Genomic DNA, 23,661 nt, shown 5'->3' on the forward strand with positions numbered 1-23,661 from the left:
ACTGATGTAGCTTATTTTCATTCTCAACGTGGTCATATAATAATCGTCTGACTGTTTGTTGTCCATGTGAATATTTAGCAATTTCAAAAAGAAATCGAGAAGATGATGTTGATTTAGACGGTAAGTTTGCTATGCTGCATCGATGACCATTGATCTCACGAACCTTGAAGCATTATTGTTTTTCGTATCGCTCACTCGTCTTACTTTTAAAATACACAGGAGAAAGTCGTACAAAACGTCGTCGTTCGTCAGAATTTTGGTCATACTATACTCACCTTGACGGCAACCGAGTGCCGTTGCCCAACTTCCTAATAGGCATGCTTGGGGACGATAGCAAAGGTGTAGAACCACGCTCTGCTTTCTCGCAGTTCACAAACGTAAAAGTGGGAGATCAAATCAGGGTAAAAAGTCTCGGCCAGTCACCCAAGTTCTTTGCGGAGGACTATCAAGGTCACGAGCTTATTGTGACTGAGCAGATGATGGAGCTATGGGAGTTACTTGGTGGGGATTTTGAATGGTCGATTAAAAGATGCCTGTCTGGCCCCATGGGAGTCGGGAAATCATATATCGCTTGGTTTCTAGCTGCTAAGGCATATGCTCATGGGTGGCCAGTCCTCTATATCCCCGACGCTATGGATCTCCAGTCGTCTGTATCAGAGGAAGAAGCAGCGACCATTATATGTCGGATCTTTATAGCTTTCAACAAAGACATTCTAACAGTGGAAGAGCTTGTAAACATGGTTAATTTTCAGGATACAACAAAACCTCTTGTGGTTTCAACTGCTAGATACATTTTACGCAATCTACTCCAACAAAGACAACAGAAAACTCTTTTTGTTATTGATGAGCATGGAGCCTTGTTTCCACATGGTACAGAGTCAGCAACAATGAAGTTTGATTTGTTACATTGTTTGAACTCCTTTAATTCATGGGGGTCACACTATGCTGGAGCGCGTGTAGTATTCACAGGGACTGCGCATGGGAGGTTTGAGAGGACTATTCTCAGAGACGCATCACATTATTTCGAGTTTGTTGGTCCACTGTCACCCATTACTTTCGATAAGCTACTGAGTGTGATCATAGGTACGTTCAGGCCAACAGTCCGCCAACATTTGGACAAGCTACGAGACGAGATTCAAAGAGCCACCGGACGTATACCACGGGAGCTTAATAAATTTTTTGGCAAAGACTTTCGAGAGATTGAGTTCACAGCTGATGAAATCGAGCGAAGACTAAAGACCTATGAGGAAACTCGTCAGGCAGAGCTCTCTTGGATCTTGAAGGGCTATTACTTAAGACTTGATCCGATGTCTAAAACAGATATCCGTAGAGCCCTAGCCGATGTGTTTCTGCGAGACAACCAGCACCCAGACGCGGTACTTGATTGGCAATTCCTCGATTTTGGAATAGTATATCAGTATGAGGATCCGGACAAGGCCAGTCTTTTAATTTTAAAGCGCCCAATTACACCAGCATCCGAGGCGGCGCTTTTCGAACTATACAAGTCATGCCCACTCCCCGACGTATACAAAGATGCTATAAAGGGGGGTACCTTAAATCCTGCCCAATTTTCCGATGCTTTCTTCCAGTCGCTTATCAAAAGTACCAACATAGTTTTCAAGTCAACTAATCTTGCTGGAAAGGAGGAACAAATTTTAGAGCTGAGAGTCAATGGCTATCAGTATCTTCAAAAGCCACCTAGAAAACTCGGCGACGAGGGCAAGAATATCCTGATACATGGATGCGAACTAGCTCGATTCGATTTTATACTTGGCTACACTTTTATTCAAATTTCGATCTCTAATTTTCAAAAACACAACAATGGCTCTGCAAACGTTGATTTGGCATTTACAAGTCGGGAACATGCTGGTGAAAGAAATCAAATCGAGTATTTCCTAGACCACACATACGGCGGAACTCACAAAGCAGAAATGGAGGAAACAGAGCTTGTCGGCAAGCCCAAATTGTATAAAAGGAACTTTAAAGTAACGAGAAACGGTGTGATGTGTCCGGACTTTAGGATTGTGTATATTCGCGGGAAGAATGACTTTTGCGAAGGTAAAGAAATACATGGGCCGCCCAATCACACGGGTAAAGTCCTGGAGTATCCCCAGATAAGACATGTTTGTTGGGACGAAGTTAAAAAGAGCTTGTTTGATAGCTCCAGCTGATCCACCTTAATATTTTAGTAAAAACACGACGACTAAACATTTCAATAAATTAATGCATCAAGCTCTTTGTCAAAGTTCCATGTTAGTTGATAAAATCCATGCATGTAACATACGAGCTGCTTTCCCAGATTATTCAAATACAATGCCGATAACTTTTTTTTAGAGTCTTCGTCATAAGAAGCATACGATAAAATCTTGAAGAATCGCTCGTGGGTGATCAATTACTCTTCTCCTTTCTTGGATTCACTCTCGCGTAGTGTGCACTTCAGCCTCTGTCAAGTTCAGGTCAGAGAGAAGATTTTATGCGTGAAATTTAATTTTAAAAACCATATGATGAATGGAATGACTTTGTCTTCAGTCTGTCAGAGTCTGGATGAGAAAAGGGGACCCAGGCACCGTCGGTCCACCCAGGCGTCCGGTCAGCCATATATTCAAATTGTCCTATTCACAGTGGAGGATCTTAGTTTACCCAGCAAGGAACTGAGCGCGAATTGTGTAGCGGCCCACTTCCAGACTACATGAGAGAATTCCGTCACTGCGACAAGATAATGGGCATTAGGATAAAGCAGATAGAGCTTACGAATTCTATAAAGAAGGGATTCAGGTACTGCTTATCCATGGTCAGGTTTGCGTTTCCTTGTCTCTGAAACCATACCAGAGAGAAGAAGACTAGATTATTTGTTAGATTTAGCAACCGAGAGAGCCAAGTCTCTACATTTTTGGGAGCCTTGGTATTATGGTCTGAATACAAAGATTACCCGACCAGGAGTATAGCCGGGGGCGACTTTGGATTTCTTCTTTATAAAAAGAATTTGAAAAGTCGCCCCATGGTCCGTGCGCGCCATAGAGATCCTCGCTCACTTGTTAAGGCGACTGTTTGGTGCTTGTTGGTTATCCAAATCTGCTCTGATTTCACCGCAATCTAGCGGAAATGATTAGCATCCCCTGAATAGCTGCCATCCAAAGGGACTAACTTCGAATGGACAGGATTTACTGTGTTGTTCAAAACAATAAAACTTGACTGAAAGTCTGCTAATCCTCAAACCATGAGGCAAATAATGCCTCTGAACGCTTCAATAGGATTATGGCGAGCTTTTGGGGTGCAGAAAAGATAACATTGTCTCTTTTGAGCAATGAAGGATATAGGATTTGTTCCTTAGGCACACTTTTTTGAAACCACGCTTGTTGCTAGTAAAAACACAAATGGTTCCCGTTTTCCGCATACTTTCAGCGCTTCCACAACCCAAGGGCTGTGATGTAGCCATTAAATGTTACATGTTTGTCGAAGCATTGGCACATCCCTTGCAAAAGTTCAGATGTATGCTAGGAATATTGTTTAAGGGACGTAGAGTAGTCTGGCAGTGTTCAGGTGTTTATACAGTATTATATGGAGTCCGAACAGTCGCCATATTAGGATGAATTGCAATTGAAGTGAATATTTGGCACTTACATGAATAGGTAAGATGAAAATAAAGTGAACACATGGAATAATATAGAGGAGTTGTAAATAAAGCGCTTTATATCTAATAGCTTGCAAAGAGTATATATGTATGAGTGCTGTTTCTGAGGAATATGTACGCCTTGTTGAGGCTCAGTGGAGGTTTATGCAGGAGGAGTGGCCAGCTATAAAGAAAGCCAAGTTTCATCGCACAGAGATGAAAGAGATCTCTGACGTAACACACGTCAAGTCAATGGTGCTTGACCGTCTAGGATTCATCCCTACGTTCTTTTTTTGCGCTGATCACAGGAGATTCATTGTCTACAATGTCAAGGTTCATACCAAAGACGTCCTTTTACGACTTGCACAAGGAATTTTATCTTCGAGACCCTGTGAAACTACATGATGACATAACCTCAATGATGAGAGATATGTGCTCGAGCTTGAAGCTACGATTGCTACTTGCCAAGAACAACCCTGAGCCATTCAAGCATGTGACATTGAATCTAGACGGACATGACACAGGAGTCAGCTACATCGGTGCTGACAAGCCAAGTCTCTACTCTTATAAACTCAAGAAGTCGGGTTTTCGTATTCAAGTGTGTTCAGACATGAACAATATCATACTGTTTGCATCCAAGCCAGCTCCTTGTCGAGATTTCAATGATAGGACTATGCTAGTGATGAACATTGCATCGCACATACACAAGCTGGACTGTGTTGCTCTTGGCGGTGCTACAGTGCGTTCGTTAGACAATTTGTCGAACCATCAGATGTACTGTCCTACGAGAATTTCTCTTATCCTGCGCGCAAGCTTAGAGGGATCGCCATGACAGACCAAGAGTTACATTACAATAAAGCGTTTGGTGGATTTCGGTCAAGCATCGTAGGGTGTTGAGAAACATGCAATCCACGTTCTCCAAGTTCACACACGACGCTCCTATCCGTTTCTCAAACGCAAAGACGTTTGATCTCCAATTCAAGCTTTGTTGCCTGCTTATGAATATCAAGAGAGTCGTGTCAATCCATAATATCCCCACTCAGACGCACCACACATTCTGGATGCAAGATGCGTTTGACTTTCCAGACAATAATGAGTATCAGGTTGCTTATGAGAAGCTCCCCAGCATCAAAGTCAAACTAAATCATGGTCGGAGTCTTTTAGAACTACAAGAAGCGCGTTCCTATCTGTAGCTAGTTCGCAGCCTAACATACTAGACACTGCAGATGAGACTATGGCAGAGACAGCGCAGGAGGAATACGAGGTTGCTAGGATTTTAGACCATCGCGGAGAAGGTGAGGACATGGAGTTTCTGGTTCAATGGGAAGGCTTCGATATCTCTGAGGCAACATGGGTGGCTCTACAGCATTCCAACTACAAACAGTGCATCCAAGACTATTGGAGAACCTCATTCAAGACAGAGTTAACAAAGTTCTGCCGGTTTCTGAAGTTCCAGTTGCTATGAGATGGGTACGGGAATGGAAGTTGTGTGCAAATATTCCGCATGTTTGACGATAGCGATTCCCATTGCTCATCCAGGCTTGATTTGAGAGCAGTGGATGCTCTACATTTGGGATCAAATGGAGAGTCATAGCCACAGGCAAAGAGGATGTCTTTTGCATACTTTAGTTTGGTATACTTTGATTGGTGTAGTCTATGTAGTATGGCGCCAGTGTCCCTCCTTTCTTGATCTTTCCCGAGAGGATACGAGTCGCTCTGCTTTGTCATCTTCAACTCTGGGTCGTTCTTCAAGGCTCGCAGATTCTGAAAGACCTTCATCTCTTTTGGGTTACTGTAGGTCTTCACCCATTCAGGCGTAAGGATAGATGGGTCCTCAATGCCGTAGGCGTCCATAATCCTGAATTTTTGTACTGCGTAATACTCTTCATTAGAAAGGTCTGACCTTGTCTCCAGTCGTAGTGATTCTTCGTAATCAATTACCTTGGCCTCCGATATCCCTGTATACTTGGCTTGAAGTAGGGCGGCTGTCCTCTGTTTCAGAGATTCAGAAACCTTAAGGTCCTTGGGCTGATTAGGTAGTCCAACAACTCTGCAGCCAGCCTGAACCATTTGAGCAATGAAACGCTGAAGAAAATCATTCATTGATAGATGCTTCTTTATCAGTGCATTGATGAATATTATGTAGTAAATATCGCCAACATCATGCTTCACTCCAGGACCTCGCCTTACCCTCAGGCCATTCGTATCCAGAGCGCATCCCTTGATTTGAACCTCTTGGGTGCAAAGATACTTGACTATTTCGTTGTGTGTTGTTGGAAGATTGTTTATTGAATTGGTGCTCTGTGAATATAATGGCCGTGTTCCTTTCTCGCTTGTGATTATGCGTATAATCGATAAACTTGCGCTTTTTGTAGGCAACATTCACATAATCGCACGAATACCAACCAATAGAAATCCAAAAGCGAACACCATAATCGAGAAAGGAATGCGGCTAATACTGACCAATGATAGCGCGACTGACCAGCTGACCAGTGGGTGTCATTCTTTTTAATCTTGAGCAAACATCTTGAACATCAAAGTTCATCCTGCAAGATTCGTAGCTGGTAAATTTAAACTCTTTTTATTTTATTTTATTTTATTTTTTCTTTTTCTGTAGAGTGATGCAGGAGCATGACTTTGTTCTTCATGGAATGGGCTTTGCTAATTAAGCAAATTATTCATTCATGTGCAACACAGTTTTTTCTTTTACTCGTTGAGAAAAAAAAATAATAATAACAATAATAATAATAAAGAAAAAGAGCCTCCCCAAGGATGGGGGAAAAGACTCTTCCAAAAATTGAAGAGTGTGCTGACACAGAGACGATATGGTCAAAGGAAAGCGCAAACAAGCTCTCATATTACAAGTTCCTTCTGGAGGTGCTTGTTTTCCAACACAGAAAAAATAACGTGAAGGAGAGAAAGCATGAAAAGGGCCCAAAGCGAAAAAAGTGAAAATTGCAAAATTTTCAGAGATTTAAATAACTGTGTTAACTCGTGCGATTGAAAACTCTACTGTGGCTTCCTTGCTGGACTTGACTTTTTATTGTTTACTTTTTTTTAGGAAAAGTAAACACTGTAAAAAAGATCGTTCTCTTCCTCCTCTTACCATTTGTTATTCATTCCCACATCCCTTTGCATCTTGATTCATTAGCTTTCTTCACGTTCTTGTTTTGGTAAGTTATCCTTTTTTTTTTTTTATTTCTTTGTATTATTTATTATTCTCTTCAATATTCTTTTTTCTGTTTTGAAAAATGGAAAAAATAGCAAAAGAAGGGAAAAAAAAAAAAAAAAAAAAAAAAGAGTTGCCTAAAGGATGATCGCTCATGCCGCCCCAGGCAGATAACATAATGTTGAGTAGCTTAGCACATATTTCTGGTTCTGAACTCGCTTCTCTTTTTTTTTTTTTTTTTTTTTTTTAAAGAAAAAAAAAAAAAATATTAATTTATTTTGTCAAGTACATTTTTCCCCTTCTTGGATCCTTTTGAAAGAAAAGGATCAAGAAATGTACGCGACAGTAAAAGGAAGCAAAGGAAAACAATAATAATCATAAAAAGACTATGTGATATTAATTATCCTTATTATTTTTTTACCTATTATTCAGTTTAATAGCATCTCTTAGACTTTTGAACTCGTGTTGATGTGGTCAACGGGATACTAAAAGGTAAAAAAAAAAAAAAAAAAAAAAAAAAACGAAAATAAATAAAAAACTAGAATCGAGTATACAGAGAGAGGAAGAGGAATGATGCATTTTATCATGCTAATTCAGACAAAAAAAAATAAACAATGGTGTCAAATTTTCATATCCTGACCTCGTCCCCTACTTCAATCTCGTAACTTTTTTTTTTTTTTTTTTTTTTTTTTCTCTCCGAGTTTGAACGTCGTTTAAAAAAGAGAGAAAGAAAAAGAATAAAAAAGAGAGCGAGCAATTATCTAATTTTCTAACCTGATGTTTACTCTTTTTCTTATTTTTATCTTTACTGTTACACTAAAAGGTAATATTGGCTTTATAGACAAGGACGAAGCGAAGGACGGATAAATAAATAAATATTAGAATAGAGCACCAACCTGGATCTCCTTCCAAAGCACATGCAAATAAATGAAATAAATGACCCTTTTTTTCTTTCTCCTATGAACTGATTCACCGTGGATTGAAACCGATGTCTTAATGCCGTGTGTTCATATTGGATGAACAACACGAATAGTGAGGGGAAAAAGGGGGCGATGGGAAGACGTGCATTTGGAAATATTTTCGTGTATAGGGCGTGTATAGGGGTTCTGTATTTATGCAAAAAAAAAAAAAAAAAAAAAAAGTGAAGTTACTCAAGGAAAGGCATTATATTCATGTAATAAGCAGGTCTCGCTTGTTTTTTTTTATTTTTTTATTTGATTCCGATGGCTCATGTTTTTTTTTTATTTATTTATTTGGCTCTCGCCTCTTCTTCAACCCTACCCTCTTTCTGCATCTCCAATCTCTACCAAATCTCGCAAGCGGCGGAGTAGAAAAGGGTTACCAACCATTGCATGGAAATATAAAGTCAAAAAGCTTTTTTTCAGAGCACTTTCGCCATGCTTTATTAAATACGTGCTCACTATCTATCGAACCGAAAGAAAAACGAAACAGAGGAGGGAGAAGAAAGTGAAAAAAAAAAAAAAAAAAAAGAAAGTAAAAAGATGTACATGTAAAAGAATATAAAATACAGATGTATATTTATACAAGATGATGATGATGATGATGATGATGGTAGTGATGGGCGGCAAAAAAAAAAAAAAAAAAAAAAAACTGGAAGGGCATGGGAATAATTGGATAATCGATTTACAGATAACCAGATAGAGAGTGTACAAAAATAAAAAGATGAGGATGTGGTATCATTGGAAAGATAGTTGGATGGATATGAATGCAATGTGTACATGCACATTGTTGCATTGAGCAGTCTGAACGGTATGTCATGTCATCAAGGGAAAATAAGAAAAAGAAGAGAAAGAAGAGAGAGACCATTTTCACAGACACATGCAGATGCATCTAGACAGGTAAGGAACGGAAATTGGTTTAGTTCTAGTCTCCCCTGTGTCCTTCCTTCTCCTTTTTCCTTTTGCCCTCTCCCCCTTCGCTGCACGCGGCTGTGGGTTCCCGTTATATCCGTTGGGAATTGAAGAAAAGAAAAAAAAGATTATGGATTATGGATTGAGGATTATGAGGTTTGATTAAACAAATAACAAAAATATTAATTTGGTGTAATGTCAACAATGTTCTTTCTCTCTTCTCTCTCTCTTTTTTGCTCCATCGCTCAAAGCTGACTGGCCCAAGTAGGACTCAATAATGTTTATTTAATATAGTCAATAACATTGAACTGTACCTGTTGTTGTTTGTCAAACAGTCTTTTTATCCGGTACTGTATATATATATATATATATATATATACATGTAGTAAACAGTAAACTATGAATGGTCCAACGGTTGGGAAAGACCTTTTTTTTATTTGCTGTGTCCACAATGATAGAGAGACCAGGCACCCACTTTTTATTTTTATTTTTTTCTTCTTCTTCTTCTTTTGGTTCCTTCGGTACAAGTAAATGCCCAGATGAACTAGGGGTTCTTTTACGAGTCTGCTGAAAGGACTGGAATGTTTTAAAAAAAAAAAAAAAAAAAAAAAGTCGTAAATGCTCAAAATTGTCATCATGAATAAAAAGATGGCTGTCTTCTGTATGACATGACAGTCAATGACTTACGCTATCACACAAATCACATCAGATATGTGTAAAAATGTAAAGATGTAAAAATGTAAAAATGTAAAATGAATGAATCACTCTAATGTATTGGACGTATATAAAATATATATACATGTATCAACTCATCTGGATTGAATCAGGTTTGAATAACAAATGTATTCATCCCCTGTACCTTTAGACGATGTCATGAACTATATAAACGAATGTGCTTTTCTACTCGGTTCAACACTTCTCTTCTCTTCTCTCTTCTCTTCTCTTCTTCTTCTCATTCTTCTTTCTCTCATTCTCTTCATTCATCCTCATCAACCCCAACCACTCTTTTCAGCAACTTACTTCCTTCCCCTATACATAATACTCAACATGAAATTCATTGCTGTCGCCGCTGCTGCTGCTTCCTTGGCTGCCGTTAGTGCTCAAAAGATTGCCATCAAGTAAGATAAATACCTTTTCCAAGACTGATGTCTGGTCTCGTTCGGATCTAAAACATATTCCTACCTTACAAGGTCCTGTTTTCTTACCTTTTGCAATCTCTTCTGTTTGACCTCAATAGCAACCCCATCGATGGAACCGTATGGACTTCGGGTCAGACTGGCTACATTGCTTGGACCGGCAACTGTGCTAGCATGGGCAACGCTTCCCACGCTGTCGATATCCACCTCGTCAACGGTCCCTCGAATGCAGTTCGTTATGTCACCACCTTAGGCTCACTCGATTGCTCTGGAGCCATCTCCTCCACTACCATCCCTATTCCCAGCAACGTCACTTCTGGAGTCTACTCTCTCCGTGTCTTGACCACCCCTGACAACTCTTATAGCAGCCAGTTCCAACTCAACAACCCTGCCTCTCCTGCCGTTCCCACCGGTGGTCCCACAACCACTGGCGGTCAACAACCCCTGCCCACTGACAACAAGCCTAGCTCTGCAAGCTCATTGGCTGCTGGTTCCATCGTTGCCCTGGTCGGTACCGTTGCCGCTGCATTCCAATTCCTTCTTTAAAGTATTTGTTTACTAATCATTGGATGTATTCAGAAGGTTTAACCCAACCAACAAGATATAAAAAAACAAAACAGACAGGAGCAAGCCACGAAGATGAGATAGATCTCCAAAAGGGAGGGAAAAAAGGAAAAGGAGGCTCTCTTTCTTGATGGAGAAGGCTCTCGTTTCTTTAACTTGTTCTTCTTTTTCTTTTATTATTATTATTACTGTTGTTGTTGTTGAACCATTGTGACATCCGATAAAAAAAAAAAAAAAAAAAAAACACCTCATCCTTCTTGGCGATCCTTTACATAGTATTTTAGTTTTTAGTACCAATAATCCCGCTTTTTATTTTTTTACATATACATTCATTTTAATTTACAATAAAAGCCATCTGGGAAAAACCAAAAAAAAAAAAAAAAAAAAAAGTATTATAAACCATTTGCTACTTGTGATGTAAGAAGGTCATCGCGAAGGGGCAGTAACTCTTTTTTTTTTTTTTTTTTTTTTTTTTTTTATACATATGCAAAGAGAACGGAAGCAGGAGCATACTCACTAAAAAACGTGTTCCGTGCTGCATAAAAAAAAAAAAAAAAAAAAAAAAAAGAGCAAAACTACTTTCTTGGTTTTTTTTTGGCGTCCATTTCCCCTTGCATACATGTGTATTTTTTTTTGCCCCAGAGGGAAAAAAAAAAAAAGGAACATTGTTGTCATCATTTCATGACAACTGTTGGCCAACCAGCAATCATCCATGAAAATAAAAATATCATTAACGTAAACAGGGATTTGTGGAACTTGTGTTCCTCCCCTTTCTGTCTCCACCTTCCTGTTTGACAATGCTTTTTTTGGAGTTGTATGCATTGCGTTATTCTCTGAGTGTTGTAAACGCATTACACAAAAAGAAATTGCCCTCATGGTATATATATATATACATGTATATATATTTATAATACGAACGAGCGATAGATAGAACGGATGGAGGAATACATTCTTGGCAATCCATTTGATCTCGTGGGGCGATTACACAAACGGCGTTATCCTAACCAGCCCTTCCAACTCCATTTCAATACTTCAATAGAAAAGAATAATGGCTGTTGTTGACGTTTCAGTGAGAAATCGTTGGGGGGTTGGCTTGCTAATTTTAACAGACCAAAACAGCCTGGGTTTTAATCGGTTAATCGGCTAATCTTAAATCGTTAAAAAAAAAAAAAAAAAAAAAAAAAAGATTATGTGGATAAAGTGGGATGGATGGAATGTGTTCATCACATCATCCTTCCATTTCTTCTACATTTTCTCTTTGCATCTTCCAAGACATCTTCCTTTTTCTACGCCATTCTATTTCCTTCTTTCTTTTCTTCCATTGTTTTTTTTTTTTTTTTTTTTTTTTTTTTTTGCGCAACCGTAAAAAAGGGGGGAGAAAGACAATCGGTATTCTCCTAGTTCCTCTTTTTTTTTTTTTTTTTTTTTTTTTTTACAGATGTTTAGGTAATTTATTTATTTTATTTTTTTTCCGACGGACAAAGAAAGAAAGAAAGAAAGAAAAGAAGCGGTGAGGATTTTCCTTATTCCCATCGAAAATTTATGCTTTTAAAAGTTGTGGTAGTTAGGCTCTCATAAAACTAGACCTGAAGTGGGAGGCAATAGCAATGGATAAATGGAATTGACCCCGTTTTAGTCAAGCGTAGGAAGTAAAAAAAAAAAAAAAAAAAAAAAGAAAAGAAATCTGAACGATGACAAAGAAAATAGAATGTATATCCTTCAATGTATGCGAATGAACCACCAGCTGACATCACATCCATATGTGTATTTTTATACATATACTTGAAACAAGTTTTCTTCTATCTCTGTTGCGCGTTAAAAATGAGAGGAACACTAAACTCATAAAAGCACAGAAAAAAGCGGCCTAGGATCAAGTTCCGATCGTCTGTCAAAAAAAACCTGTTTTGTCAGAGTCAAAGATAGGATGGAGCTGGATATGACATGACGCTCTGAAACAACGTCCCCACGGCGTACAGAAATGTTATATATTTGCCCTCATTAATAGCCAACAAAGCATGTGAATATTTAATATCTCATAATTTTAATATATTTATCAATCTTAAAAGAATTAGAGACGTGGAAAGCGTGCAAATGAATCACGATTTGTGTATTTCGTCCTTCATAATTGAAGAAGAATAGGCCTTAGTAAGTATACAATTTCACAGAGGTATAAGAGAAGCTGTGCCGTGATTTCTTTTATCTATTAGCATTAGCACTAGCACTTGTTGTCTATCAAAGCCCAATAAGTTGATGCCACCTTGTGGTGATCATCGGGTTCCTTCCAACGCTACAAAAAAAAACTCACACCTCTGTTCCACATTTCCCCTTCCTCCTCACTTCAAGCTTGGAGGAGGTTCTTCTGGCAACTTGGTCCAGCCAGAGGGCTCATGATCCTTTTTTTTTTTTCTTTTTTTTGTTTTTTTTAATACATTGCATTCCTCCCAACCATCCAATCTCCAGTCGAATAAACAAATAACATCAGGAATCAATCTGCGCAACCTCCCAAAAATCTATTGCTGCGCAAACATTTTTTCTTTAACGGTTTGTACTGCATATATTTTTTTTTTTTTCACTCCCCCTTCCTTCTCGAATGATGATTTACTTACATATCCTATTCACATTATCACCCTTGCGCGCAAATAAACACTTTTTTTTTTTTTTTTTTTTTTTCCCTTCCATTTGCTTCCATAATATAAGTGTATTATAAAGTCAACTTACGACGCTTAGTTCCCTCCAGACGCATTCCCTAGCATTATAACCTTTGACAAAACATCAGCATGAATGTCAGTATCACGTGCATTTAGATAGAAGCTGAAAAAAAGAAGAAAAAAAAAAAAAAAAAAAACCTTTTCATCCCAAGGCTGTTGTCTAAAAGTGTTGGATAAATCATCACTCGTTTGTCATTAAGCGGATCTCTTTAAAAGTTCATCCCAAAATGCGTTATTTATTTGACCTTGCTATGATCTTTTCATAGACGGACGCGTCCATCAAGAGATCGAAATCAAGATCAATGTCAAGACCAAGGTCAAGCTCAAGGTCAAGGTCAAGGTCAAGGAGCATGCTGGAGGCAGTTTTTATTTCTATATATTCCTGATATCTCAAGAGGGGATTGATGTTCAAAACTGAACAAAACAAAACAAAACAAAAGAGGGTGAGAGTGAACTAATACAATGCCACATTACCTTAGGGCACTGCAACTTCCAGCAGTAACAACTCCAGACTCCTCCCTACTCTTATTTCTTTCGAAATAAAAAATAAAGACCCCGTGCAAATAATTTTTTTTTTTTTATTTGCACGGGGGGGAGCAGTGTAAATAAGGTGTGTACGGGGCAGTGCAAATAACTCCATCCTTGTAACAAACCCCATGCAAATATTCAAAAAAAAAAAAAATAATAATAATAATATTGCGTCACCTGCAGGGTTCGAACCTGCGCGGGAAATCCCATACACTTAGCAGGCATACGCCTTAACCACTCGGCCAAAGTGACAGCAATGAACTCTTCTCTTTACTCTGTCTCAGTTTGGGTAATTAAAATTATAATTCAGATAACAGGAAGAAGAGAGCGCCAGAGGAAGTTATTTGGCTTTTGCAGACGACTTTTTTTTTTTTTTTTTTTTTTTTTTGAACGTAAGGCAAGGGGCAGAGAGAGAGGTGTAGACCCACCAAGGACAAAAGAACCAACTTTTACTGCGGCAGAGGAGGACTACATTTGAGAAACTCTAGAGATGCATATCGATGGTGTGCGAGAAGTACGACGCCATGGTGATAGGAACGGCGATGATGAGGATGCGGAAGAGGTAGAGCACACACCAGATTGGTCTGTGTAGGACATTTACCATGGACTTACGCCCAAGTCCATTGCTCAGAGTTGGAAAGTTGGCTTCAAGACAACAACAAGGATAGCTACATATATGGCAGGGCGCTTCGTCAAGGCCATAGAAGAATTCGGTCGTACAGAAATCTGGAACAAACGGTGTAAAGTCACCGTTGAATGGGAAAAGACTCGTGGAATCACTGCTATGAGCAAACGCGCTAGAGGACGCAACTGTGTTGGGGAGCACAGACGTAGTAGCAATGATCTCCTTGTCCCTTCCCTCAGACAAAGACAGAAGCTGAATGTAAAAGAGATCTGCAAGATCGCGGATGACCGAGTCCGGGACAGTTACCTTGGGAAAATCAAGCTGGACGTGATGGAGCGGCTAGGTGGAATGAAGTTTTTGATGACTATGGATAGCGGATAATTTGTCGCGTTGCGCAACAGGCCACGTCGGAAAGGTGGACTTTGAGTACCAACCACGGTGGTCAGGTTTTATGAAATCATGGATGCAGCGGCTCCTGCCGTTTGTGCATTTATAGAGCTAACATCTAAATAAATCCTACATGACCTCGTGGGTCCTTGTTATCAAAAAAAAAAAAAAAAAAAAGCGACTTTTTTTGAACATGGTATTGTAAGCAGTAGAGTAGTCAAGTTACTACGATCAGCTGCCTTTACTTAACTTTGCGCTTTATTCCCAAGGCAACATCACGCTGTAGAGTGGCAAGTGTTGGAAATGGAGTGTCGACTAAGGGCTTGTTCCTCTTTCGCTGTAGTCGATCACTGGTTACTTGCACCAATGTTTCTGCCTGGAATAAATGGTAGAAATCACCTTGATCAAGGTTCACTTCTGTAATTAGGGATGGCAGGTTAACCTCGGAGAGACGAGTATGGACAATAGTGTTATCAATTTTTGCGCCTAAATAAAAGGTGACAACATGGCTAATGGACTGGAAGGATAAGATTGGTGAGTCCTGCTCAAGCTCATTAGACAAGAGATCAAGCGCGTCCTTTGTGAATACAGCCAGTCGTAACAGATCTGCGCCCTTGGATTTTGTTCTTGGATGAGAACCTTTGAGCTCACCAAAAAAATACCTCTCGCATATCTGTTGTTCGACCAACAACATCTGGTTTACGCGCCTGCCCATCTTACTCAAGTGCTACCTTCCTGGTTCTTCCAACCGGATAAGAGGCATTAAGGCTATACAATTACAAAGGCAGTTGGTTTGTTAAGGTAATCTCATTTACTAACAGCTATCCAGTGATTGACAGTATAGATGATTAGTTTACCATTTGAACTTGTTTCGATCTGGTACTCTTAAGATCTCTTGGAGAATTGGGGCGATGATAAAGGTCATGGCGTTCAGTTTGCCTTCGAGCGTCCCCCAGTCATCTAGATGACGATACACATACTGTGCAATCGAATGGATTGGAAGGATATCTTGGCTTTTGCATGCACTATATGCCTTAATAATCATATCCAAGACTGGTTCAGTAGAAAGGGCCATTGGATTAGGAGCCCCAGACATGTTTGCAAGATCATGTTGAAATTTTAACGACTTCCATTTCTATTCGTCCATTAGAAAAAAAGCGATGTTAATATTAAAATCAGCAGTAGAGAGAGTTGGGAACGAGCTTACAGGTGCCATATACTATTTGACAGCCCATACTATTTGACAGCCCATACTAAATATGGTACTTGGATTAATCTATTTGGCAGCCCATTACCAAATATGATCAGTTTTGAAAACTCTCTTTGGCAGTCCAGCTGCCAAATAGCACCCTCATAAAAAAAAGTATTTGCACGGTCCCGTACACACCTTACTTACACTGCTCCTCCCGTGGAAATAAAAAAAAAAAATTATAACGGGTGTTTCTTTATGGACATGTTGATACCTTGGTGCTGTAAGCAAAGTCACTCATTTCAAATCCAATTGTATTCGCTCCATCCGAAGCCGCTAACAGGCATCGAAGTGTAATTTATTCATATGGGTTTTACTCTTTCTGACAAACACTAATATTTGTAATTACATGATGAGTGCAACAAGGCGTAGTGTGTGGCCAATCAACCTTTTCAAATTAGTTTTGCAAAACATTATTTGGCAGCCCCAAAAAATAGGCTGCCAAATAATGGCAAAATTTACTATACATATTTGGTATGGGCTGCCAAATAGATTAATCCTGGTACTCTTTGTGGCTGCCACTTAACTTCACACACTTGGGAAGCAACTGGGCTGCCAAATAATGAGGTTATTTGCACGGGGTTATTGTTTCAGTCTTTCAATTAAAACCCGCCTTTAATTGGTGGGCTTCATCTAAATAAAAATGTCAATAAACAGGAAGCATTCGGGTCACATATTCAACAGGAGTTCCTATGCTTCTCATCAACACAAGATTGTCCTCAGTAGAGTTTTTACAGAAGGATGAAGTTATTTGCACGGGTCCGTATACCTCTTATTTGTACGGCCCCCGTGCAAATAAATTTTAACTTATAAAAAAAATTATTTGCACGGGGTCTCTATTTCATAAGCGAAGGTCAGTCTAGAGTAGAGGGGAGTCTGGAATTATTACTTTTGGGAGTTGCAGCGCCGTGGGAGCTGTGATACTCATCGCGCCCTATTGCATATTCTACAGTATGCAATATTATGATGGCCTAGCTGGAGTAAAAAACACTAGTGTGCTAATAGTGGCAATAACGCGCCACACATAGACGCGATAAATCTTTGATATGAAGTATTAAAACGAACCTGTGTCATCCTACAGATAGGTACGTAGTTACCTGGTATGTCCCTCTAGTAGAAAATGAACAAATACCCTATGGATGTGGTGTGGGCCCATATCTTACTCTCACTTACTTTTCTACTGCTTACTATCTATCTACAAAATACTTTTCACGCTCTATTCCGCTCTACAATCACCCAAAAGAAAGTCTGGTCAAAGTGAGCTATTTATTATTTTTTTATTTTGAATCTCTAACAAACAGCTCATTTGTGACATACAAAAATACTTCATCAACTAAGATGGAAATATACGTTTTTATTAATGAGACCAATGTGGATAATCACTGAAGTTTTTAGACAGTACATGCTGACGGAAAACAGCAAGAAATAGGATTGAAGACAGTGCTTCTCTTCATAACCATTTGAAAATTTTATTTTTTTGATCTAACTTTCTTTCAGGTGGTTGTACAATATGAAGCTAGTCCCTAGACGCAGTGAGCATCTACATACGCTGCTGAGTATGCGGCACTGCGTGCTAAAGACGGCTCGAGGTAAGTTCTGGCTATTATTGGTGAAAAATAAACCCTGATTGAACATGGTAACAAACTTGAAATGCAATGGGACAAAAATAAGGATCTTTATCAATGTAACAGAAAAGAGTATTTATGCCTCTTTTTCTATCACTATAAGTCACGGTTATGCTATTAAAGTATTCTAGCTATTTAGATATAGGGATAAAGGTAATTGTGGCACGATCGGCTTTGAGTGCGAATTGCGCCACCTATTAAAAGAAAAATAATCTCTCGGATTACAAACGGGTGAAAGGATAGATATTCCACAAAACAAACTGCGGTCTACCCATTGCATTTTGATGAATTTGATAAACAAAAAATAGTACCAAGGACGCTTGAGCTCTTAATAAAGAAGGACAGAGATAAGGACATATAAGAGAAAAAGAAAGAGAGTAGTAACATGGCACACTATTCATCATAGCAATGGGTATGGTAGTATGATTGTTTGTATATCTACCGAAACAAATTACACATTAGAGGTTCCTAATAACTGAACTCATCGTTGTGTGCTTAATAGTGTACGGAAATACTAGAGATGTATGCACGCGCTAAATGAAAGAAAGTATCGGGGAACCATCCACAATCTATAGTAACACGGCCAACAAAAGTTCAAAGTAGAGTAGCATAGTATTTGTAATTCTGTATTTAGTCCCAGATTCGCATAAAGAATACCAACATCTACTCTGAGCTACATACGACCTTGATAAGATAAATATTCTGGTCAGTATTTGATGCTTTGGCAGAGGCTCTAGATCTAAGCCTGTGTCGTGGAAGGCTTCCTGGTTATGGTATTTAGGGCTGAAATAAAGACCCCGTACAAATAAAAAAAAAGACCCCCGTGCAAATAAGGTGTGTACGGGGCAGTGCAAATATCTTTTTCCAAACAAGAAATAGAGGCCAAGTAAGGATTAATCTAGGCTCGTACCCATCCCTCTTCACTTTATAAAGGTGACAGGAAATTCCATTTCCTTTTTGAGTCACCTAAAGTGAAGGGGCTGGGAACGAGGGACTAAGGAAAAATGCACCCCCCCGTCAGAATAAAATTCTGAGCCCCGGTTGAGAATTCCCTTGACCCCCCCCGTCAACATTCATTTTTTCGGAATTCTTACCCCTGTCCCCCCGTCAGAATTCCGGTACACCCCCCGTAAAGATTTTCAAAATGTAAATCTTTACCCCCCCGTCAACCATCTTAATTGTGGGAATCCTTACCCCCCCGTCAACATTTTGAAGCTGTTTTTAAGAGAAGATTTTCTGTTCTTGGTTATACCTAGATCTAACTAGCTATTTAGTTCGACACCATTGATCCTCTCTTACTTTGTATCTTGCATGACAGTAGATCAGTGGATCAGTTCCTTGATGAATGATCTCTTCCTAGATTCGTATTCATCAGGTTCAGAACCCTCGGCAACTTAACATACACCACATGCGTCCAACATAGTCTTAAAAGAAAAAGACAAAAAAACATTGCATTATTATTCAGCGTCAACGCTTGGCGATCCTAAACCATCTTTACAATTAATAGAGGTTAAGATTAAAATACTGTACTAGTTGTGTGGAAATCATAGGATGTAGTACTCTTTTTTTTTTTTTTTTTTTTTTTTTTTTTTTTGAAAATCAGCTCCAGAATGTTGACGGGGGGGGTAAGAATTGCGCGGTTGACGGGGGGATGAGAATTCCGGAAAGAGAAATGTTGACGGGGGGGTCAAAATTTTATTCTGACGGGGGGGTGCATTTTTCCTTAATTCTGGGAAGGAGCCTAGGATTAATCTATTTGGCAGCCCATTGCCAAATATAGTCAACTTTCAAGACTCTCTTTGGCAGCCCAGTCGCCAAATAACATTCATTATTTACTTGACAGCCTACCCAGCGTTATTTGGCCTCTAACTATTTTTTTTTTTTTTTTTTTTTTCATTCCTAGGAACCGTATATGTTTATAACGCTCATACTTCAAATTAATAAAGCTCCCGTCTTCTACGTCATAGTTATGTGTAGTGACATTGTCTTCAAGTAGGTCGCTCATACAGTTTTGGAGGTGCCATTTGGAGATCAATGCCTATGAGAGGTTTTCGCTCGGAGCAAACGCGTCTCACCTACTACCTAGACGTCTTCAATAAATCATTCCCTGACCGTGTACATTGAAGGTTGTTTTGTGAAGATGTCATCGCCGCTGCCCTTAGTACCTCCGGCGGCATTAGCTGTGCAAGGCAATGTATCCACAGAACGCTGCTTGTTTTACCACTGATGTTATGACCCTGTTATCAAAAAAAAAAAAAAAAAGAAAAAAAAGAAAAAAAAGAAAAAAAAGAAAAAGACTGTATTTGGCAGCCCAGCTGCCACCCAAGAGTGCGAAGTTAAGTGGCAGCCCCCAGAAGTAGGCTGCCAAATAGAGGCAAAAATTACTATATTTGGTATGGGCTGCCAAATAGATTAATCCGCCAAGTAATGCTAGGTAGGTTGCCAGTCAAATCATGAGCGTGTTTTCCCTTGGCAACCTAGCTACCAATGAGATTAATAATAAAAAGGATAAAATATTATCGCGTCACCTGCAGGGTTCGAACCTGCGCGGGAAATCCCATACACTTAGCAGGCATACGCCTTAACCACTCGGCCAAAGTGACGACAAGGATATGACTTGGTAATATTGTCGTAGAGCATCTACTAGTGATCTCTGGAAACTAGTAGGCAATGATGAAAAATGAAGAATTGGGCAAGAGCCTCGTGGTTTTGGGATACGATAGTGATCCTAAGATGCCCAGAATGTGATAGGGGAGAGGACATGGAGGAAAGAGTTGAAAGCAGTGCAGGAGCAAGCACAAAGGGCCAGAGAGAGAGGTGTAGACCCACCAAGGACAAAAGAGCCAACTTTTACTGCGGCAGAGGAGGACTGCATTTGGAAAACTCTAGAGATGCTAGCCCAATGGCTGAGTAGTATACTCGTCAGGGCACCCTCCTGTCTAGCCCAGGGGCCGGGTTCGAGTCCTGGTTAAGGCACATAAAGTGAAGCAAACATGTGCCAGGTCAGGGATTTGCTTGAGTTTTTATACTTTCTCTCCGAGACAGCCTAGTGTTCTCCGCTAAGGCTAAGATCGTGGGTGCACTACCCTAAGTCGCCTGGCTGGCCACATGTCTTAGGTATATATTCCACCCCCCAGCCGAACCAGCGGTACATCTGGCAGCACATCCCCCATCCACCCACTTGACTAGGACAGCGATCACAAAGTTTGACGGAGTCCAAAGTAGAAATTTCAGACCAATCCCGCAAGATTTGGGTCCACATGCCAGTGGATTTGATCGAATAGAAAAAAAATTAAAAGTCGTCCTTAGCTAGAGTCGGCACGCCAGCCTCCGCGGCTTTTCACGGGCGCAACAGGCCACATCGGAAGGATGGACTTCGAGTACCGATCACGGTGTACATTGGTAGAGAAAAACATGGATACGAATTGGCTCTTCACAGCCATGCCGTGCGAACTTTGAGAGTTTCGCTTGTTTCATAGTTGAGGGCGATATCATTACTTTAGAGCGAGATTATGAAATAAAATTCCTCACCTCTGTGGGTTCTTGTTAACAGGAAAAAAATACTATTTAAAAATGGTAGAAAATAGGATGATAGGAAATAAATAAATTGAAAGGAAATACATATTTAGGTAAATGAATAGGCGTCATTTACGACAATATCCATTGTATAACCTTAATATATGTATAAATGAACTTTGATTGATAAGCCACTAATACACCCCTTAAATGTATTATTTACAACCCATAGCACTTTTTTCCTTTCCGCTCTGCGCCTGATTTCTCCTCTCGCGTTCCATTTCTTTGTTATCAAAAAAAAAAAAAAAAAAAAAAAAATCAAAAAAAAAAAAAATCCATACGCCATTCGACCTTCTCAAGTTGCTGTCAAAACAAAGGTATGTACTCATGGTAGGGCGGGTGTGAAGTCGCATAGAGATAAAAAGGACTCTCCTTAGTTTCTCTCTATACAGCCTGATGTGTCAAAGGACTGCAGGGGAAGATATCCGGACATGATAAAGATCTAATGTGGTCATATTTGGAAAAATGAATTCATCCGTGCCGTCGTCCAAGAAGTTGGGGGTAGTCGATTGATGTCTACAAGAGACATTTTCAAGCACCTAACTCTCTTGCAGACTCGAAAGAATAGATCGATCCCGTCATTACACATCTTAGTATAAGAAATGGTTAACGCTTCTAGAGGCGTGCATTCCAGTAATGCTGTCCATATCTCTCGTAAAGTTGGATTATCCTGTGTACTGAGCTCAAATTTGGTGATTGTGGAACTGTGGGATATGATCAAGCTAGAAAGCTCACTCAGATTGAACAAACGCCTGCCGTGACATTTGACGGATTGGAGGCGAACACAGCCTTGTAACGACATGTACTCCTTTGGAAACTCGGATAAAAATAGAAGCTCCTCAATATTTTCTTTGTAGCTCTGCAGTGCTGTGCCAGTAGGATACTTTCTACATTTTGAATAGGCGTCTCCGATCTCAATCCTTTTGCAAATGGATTTAGAGCCGGCAAGTGTATTGTGGAAAGTCCTGGAGACAAGAATACAACGTAAGAGATCATCTTGTTCTAGGAAGTCACCAACACGCGAAATAATTTCTGGAATGTCCATAGGACTCAAATTGGGATTGCTCATCATAGATGGTAGAGCGAAATGAAGTGTGAACAGGAACATGTTTCTTATTTATATATTTAACATCCAAAAATCCATCATTTTTGTAGTCGCGTTTGTTACGTTTGCACTTAAAGAAAAAAAATGATCTCCAAAAAAAATTCATTCTGATGAATCATTTTTTAGCGCAGCCACAACCATAAAAAACACTAATTATGATATTACTATATCCTAATTTTTCCTTTTATCAAGAGGATGCGACCTGCTCTGGCAGCACTTATCTCAGAATGAGAGGGAGAGGGGAAGAGGTGTTGATTCTGGACAAAATTATCATTTGATCCCCTTGGTACTGGGCGGCTTTACAGCTTTTTCTATCAGATGTAAGGAAGAGGAAGAGATCAACTACTATGTAACCTCAATTGCCTATCGTATCTGGCATCCCCTCCTGCTATGTAATCTACACTAAACTACGAAGTCATATTAGTGTCAGTAAAGTGCGGCTCGAAGCACTTTTAAAACAGCAGGAGAAGCTGTCCATCGAGTTATGTGTGATTATTGGACCAATGATATTAATCATATATGTTTATTCTATATAATTAGTTCGATTGAATTCCAAGGTGGAGAAAGACCCTTTCCACATCTCGAGCACAGGTATAAAGCTGTTGTACTCCAAATTATGCGGAATTACTTGCGCCTCTCGCTTACGCTTTATTGTTCTCAATGTAGCTGGCCGTAAACATCCGCGTATTTCTCTTTACCAAAGAACTGATGTTGTTGCTTCAGAAATATATTTTGATTGTGCTGACACAAGCTGATTAATACGAGAGCTCATCAAGATTCTTGTGAGTGAGAGACGTTCTGGCCTTTACTGTATTGTATAGCTCTGTTACTTTTGGACCCCAGTCACTTTGAAGTTGAAGTTTGAATGTAAATGCAGACCTCTCTTGAATCCAGGTCGTGCTCAGAGAGGTTCCTGCTGTAGTATCGTCTTGAAATATACCAGATGTATGAGAGATTGATATCCTGTTCTGATCATGTTCAGCTTCATCATCTTCGTGCTTATCTTCGTATTCATCTCTCTCGTTAGATGCTACTTCTTGGAACCAAGGGCGTTCTGGAGGGGATAGAGTGGGTGATGGGATTTGTGATCCATTTTGACATGGCGGTGTCCGAACTGTCGATAGACGAGTCCTTATATGTAGCCTCAATTGATACAAATGCCAACAAAGTATTGCTACACATTTTAGAGCTGGCTCACTGATTAGGTAGCTGACAGGGATCCTGCACATAAATAGGACTCATATCGGATTAGACAAGAACGATGTCGTCGCCATTCGAAGAGATGTCCTTGTACGCTTTTACACTCCTCAAATGCAAGCGAGAGATATCCAGCGAGCCGAATATGCAACCACGTTTTGGAGCTCCATAACTCAGGTTTGTTGCTTTTTTCCTACCTTCGGCTGCTATTGTAAAGGTGATGGGAAATTTCATGTTCCTTTGTTTAGTCTCCTATAGTAGAGGGACAGGGAGAAAAGAAGAAAATGCAGAAAAAGAAAGAGATAAACGCC

General features: G+C 39.7%; 6 protein-coding genes and 2 non-coding genes across 8 annotated transcripts; 3 read left to right on the plus strand and 5 right to left on the minus strand.

Moving 5' to 3' along the window:
- Positions 1 to 76: 76 nt before the first annotated feature.
- On the plus strand, positions 77 to 870 carry BCR41DRAFT_383148 (hypothetical protein; the record flags this gene model as incomplete). The annotated part of the gene is made up of 2 exons (XM_022027423.1): positions 77 to 120; positions 220 to 870. A coding segment is annotated over exon 2 (552 nt), but the record flags the coding sequence as incomplete, so codon positions are not given.
- A 2,890-nt stretch (positions 871 to 3,760) lies between these two features.
- On the plus strand, positions 3,761 to 4,495 carry BCR41DRAFT_316883 (hypothetical protein). The gene is made up of 2 exons (XM_022021254.1): positions 3,761 to 3,938; positions 4,117 to 4,495. The coding sequence occupies exons 1-2, from the start codon at positions 3,776 to 3,778 to the stop codon at positions 4,440 to 4,442; spliced, it is 489 nt and encodes a 162-aa protein (XP_021885988.1). The 5' UTR covers positions 3,761 to 3,775; the 3' UTR covers positions 4,443 to 4,495.
- Positions 4,496 to 5,005: 510 nt separating this feature from the next.
- Positions 5,006 to 6,113, minus strand: BCR41DRAFT_418395 (hypothetical protein; the record flags this gene model as incomplete). Its single annotated transcript, XM_022029618.1, has 3 exons — positions 5,006 to 5,695; positions 5,801 to 5,865; positions 6,074 to 6,113. 3 exons carry the CDS (start codon positions 6,111 to 6,113, stop codon positions 5,006 to 5,008), a joined length of 795 nt encoding a protein of 264 aa, XP_021885989.1.
- A 3,475-nt stretch (positions 6,114 to 9,588) lies between these two features.
- On the plus strand, positions 9,589 to 10,512 carry BCR41DRAFT_345027 (hypothetical protein). The gene is made up of 2 exons (XM_022022640.1): positions 9,589 to 9,768; positions 9,888 to 10,512. The coding sequence occupies exons 1-2, from the start codon at positions 9,698 to 9,700 to the stop codon at positions 10,330 to 10,332; spliced, it is 516 nt and encodes a 171-aa protein (XP_021885990.1). The 5' UTR covers positions 9,589 to 9,697; the 3' UTR covers positions 10,333 to 10,512.
- A 3,245-nt stretch (positions 10,513 to 13,757) lies between these two features.
- On the minus strand, positions 13,758 to 13,838 carry BCR41DRAFT_t11. Its single transcript has one exon. It is a non-coding gene; the product is annotated as a tRNA-Ser (tRNA).
- A 1,001-nt stretch (positions 13,839 to 14,839) lies between these two features.
- Positions 14,840 to 15,694, minus strand: BCR41DRAFT_391782 (hypothetical protein; the record flags this gene model as incomplete). The annotated part of the gene is made up of 3 exons (XM_022028390.1): positions 14,840 to 15,224; positions 15,319 to 15,366; positions 15,456 to 15,694. 3 exons carry the CDS (start codon positions 15,692 to 15,694, stop codon positions 14,840 to 14,842), a joined length of 672 nt encoding a protein of 223 aa, XP_021885991.1.
- A 4,300-nt stretch (positions 15,695 to 19,994) lies between these two features.
- BCR41DRAFT_t10 lies at positions 19,995 to 20,075 on the minus strand. The gene has a single exon. It is a non-coding gene; the product is annotated as a tRNA-Ser (tRNA).
- Positions 20,076 to 21,273: 1,198 nt separating this feature from the next.
- BCR41DRAFT_71414 (hypothetical protein) lies at positions 21,274 to 22,286 on the minus strand. Its single transcript, XM_022030989.1, has one exon. The coding sequence runs from the start codon at positions 22,154 to 22,156 to the stop codon at positions 21,500 to 21,502; it is 657 nt and encodes a 218-aa protein (XP_021885992.1). The 5' UTR covers positions 22,157 to 22,286; the 3' UTR covers positions 21,274 to 21,499.
- Between the last annotated feature and the right edge of the window lie 1,375 nt (positions 22,287 to 23,661).

Source organism: Lobosporangium transversale, assembly GCF_002105155.1.
Source record: "Lobosporangium transversale strain NRRL 3116 chromosome Unknown BCR41scaffold_2, whole genome shotgun sequence".
Classification (NCBI taxonomy): domain Eukaryota; kingdom Fungi; phylum Mortierellomycota; class Mortierellomycetes; order Mortierellales; family Mortierellaceae; genus Lobosporangium; species Lobosporangium transversale.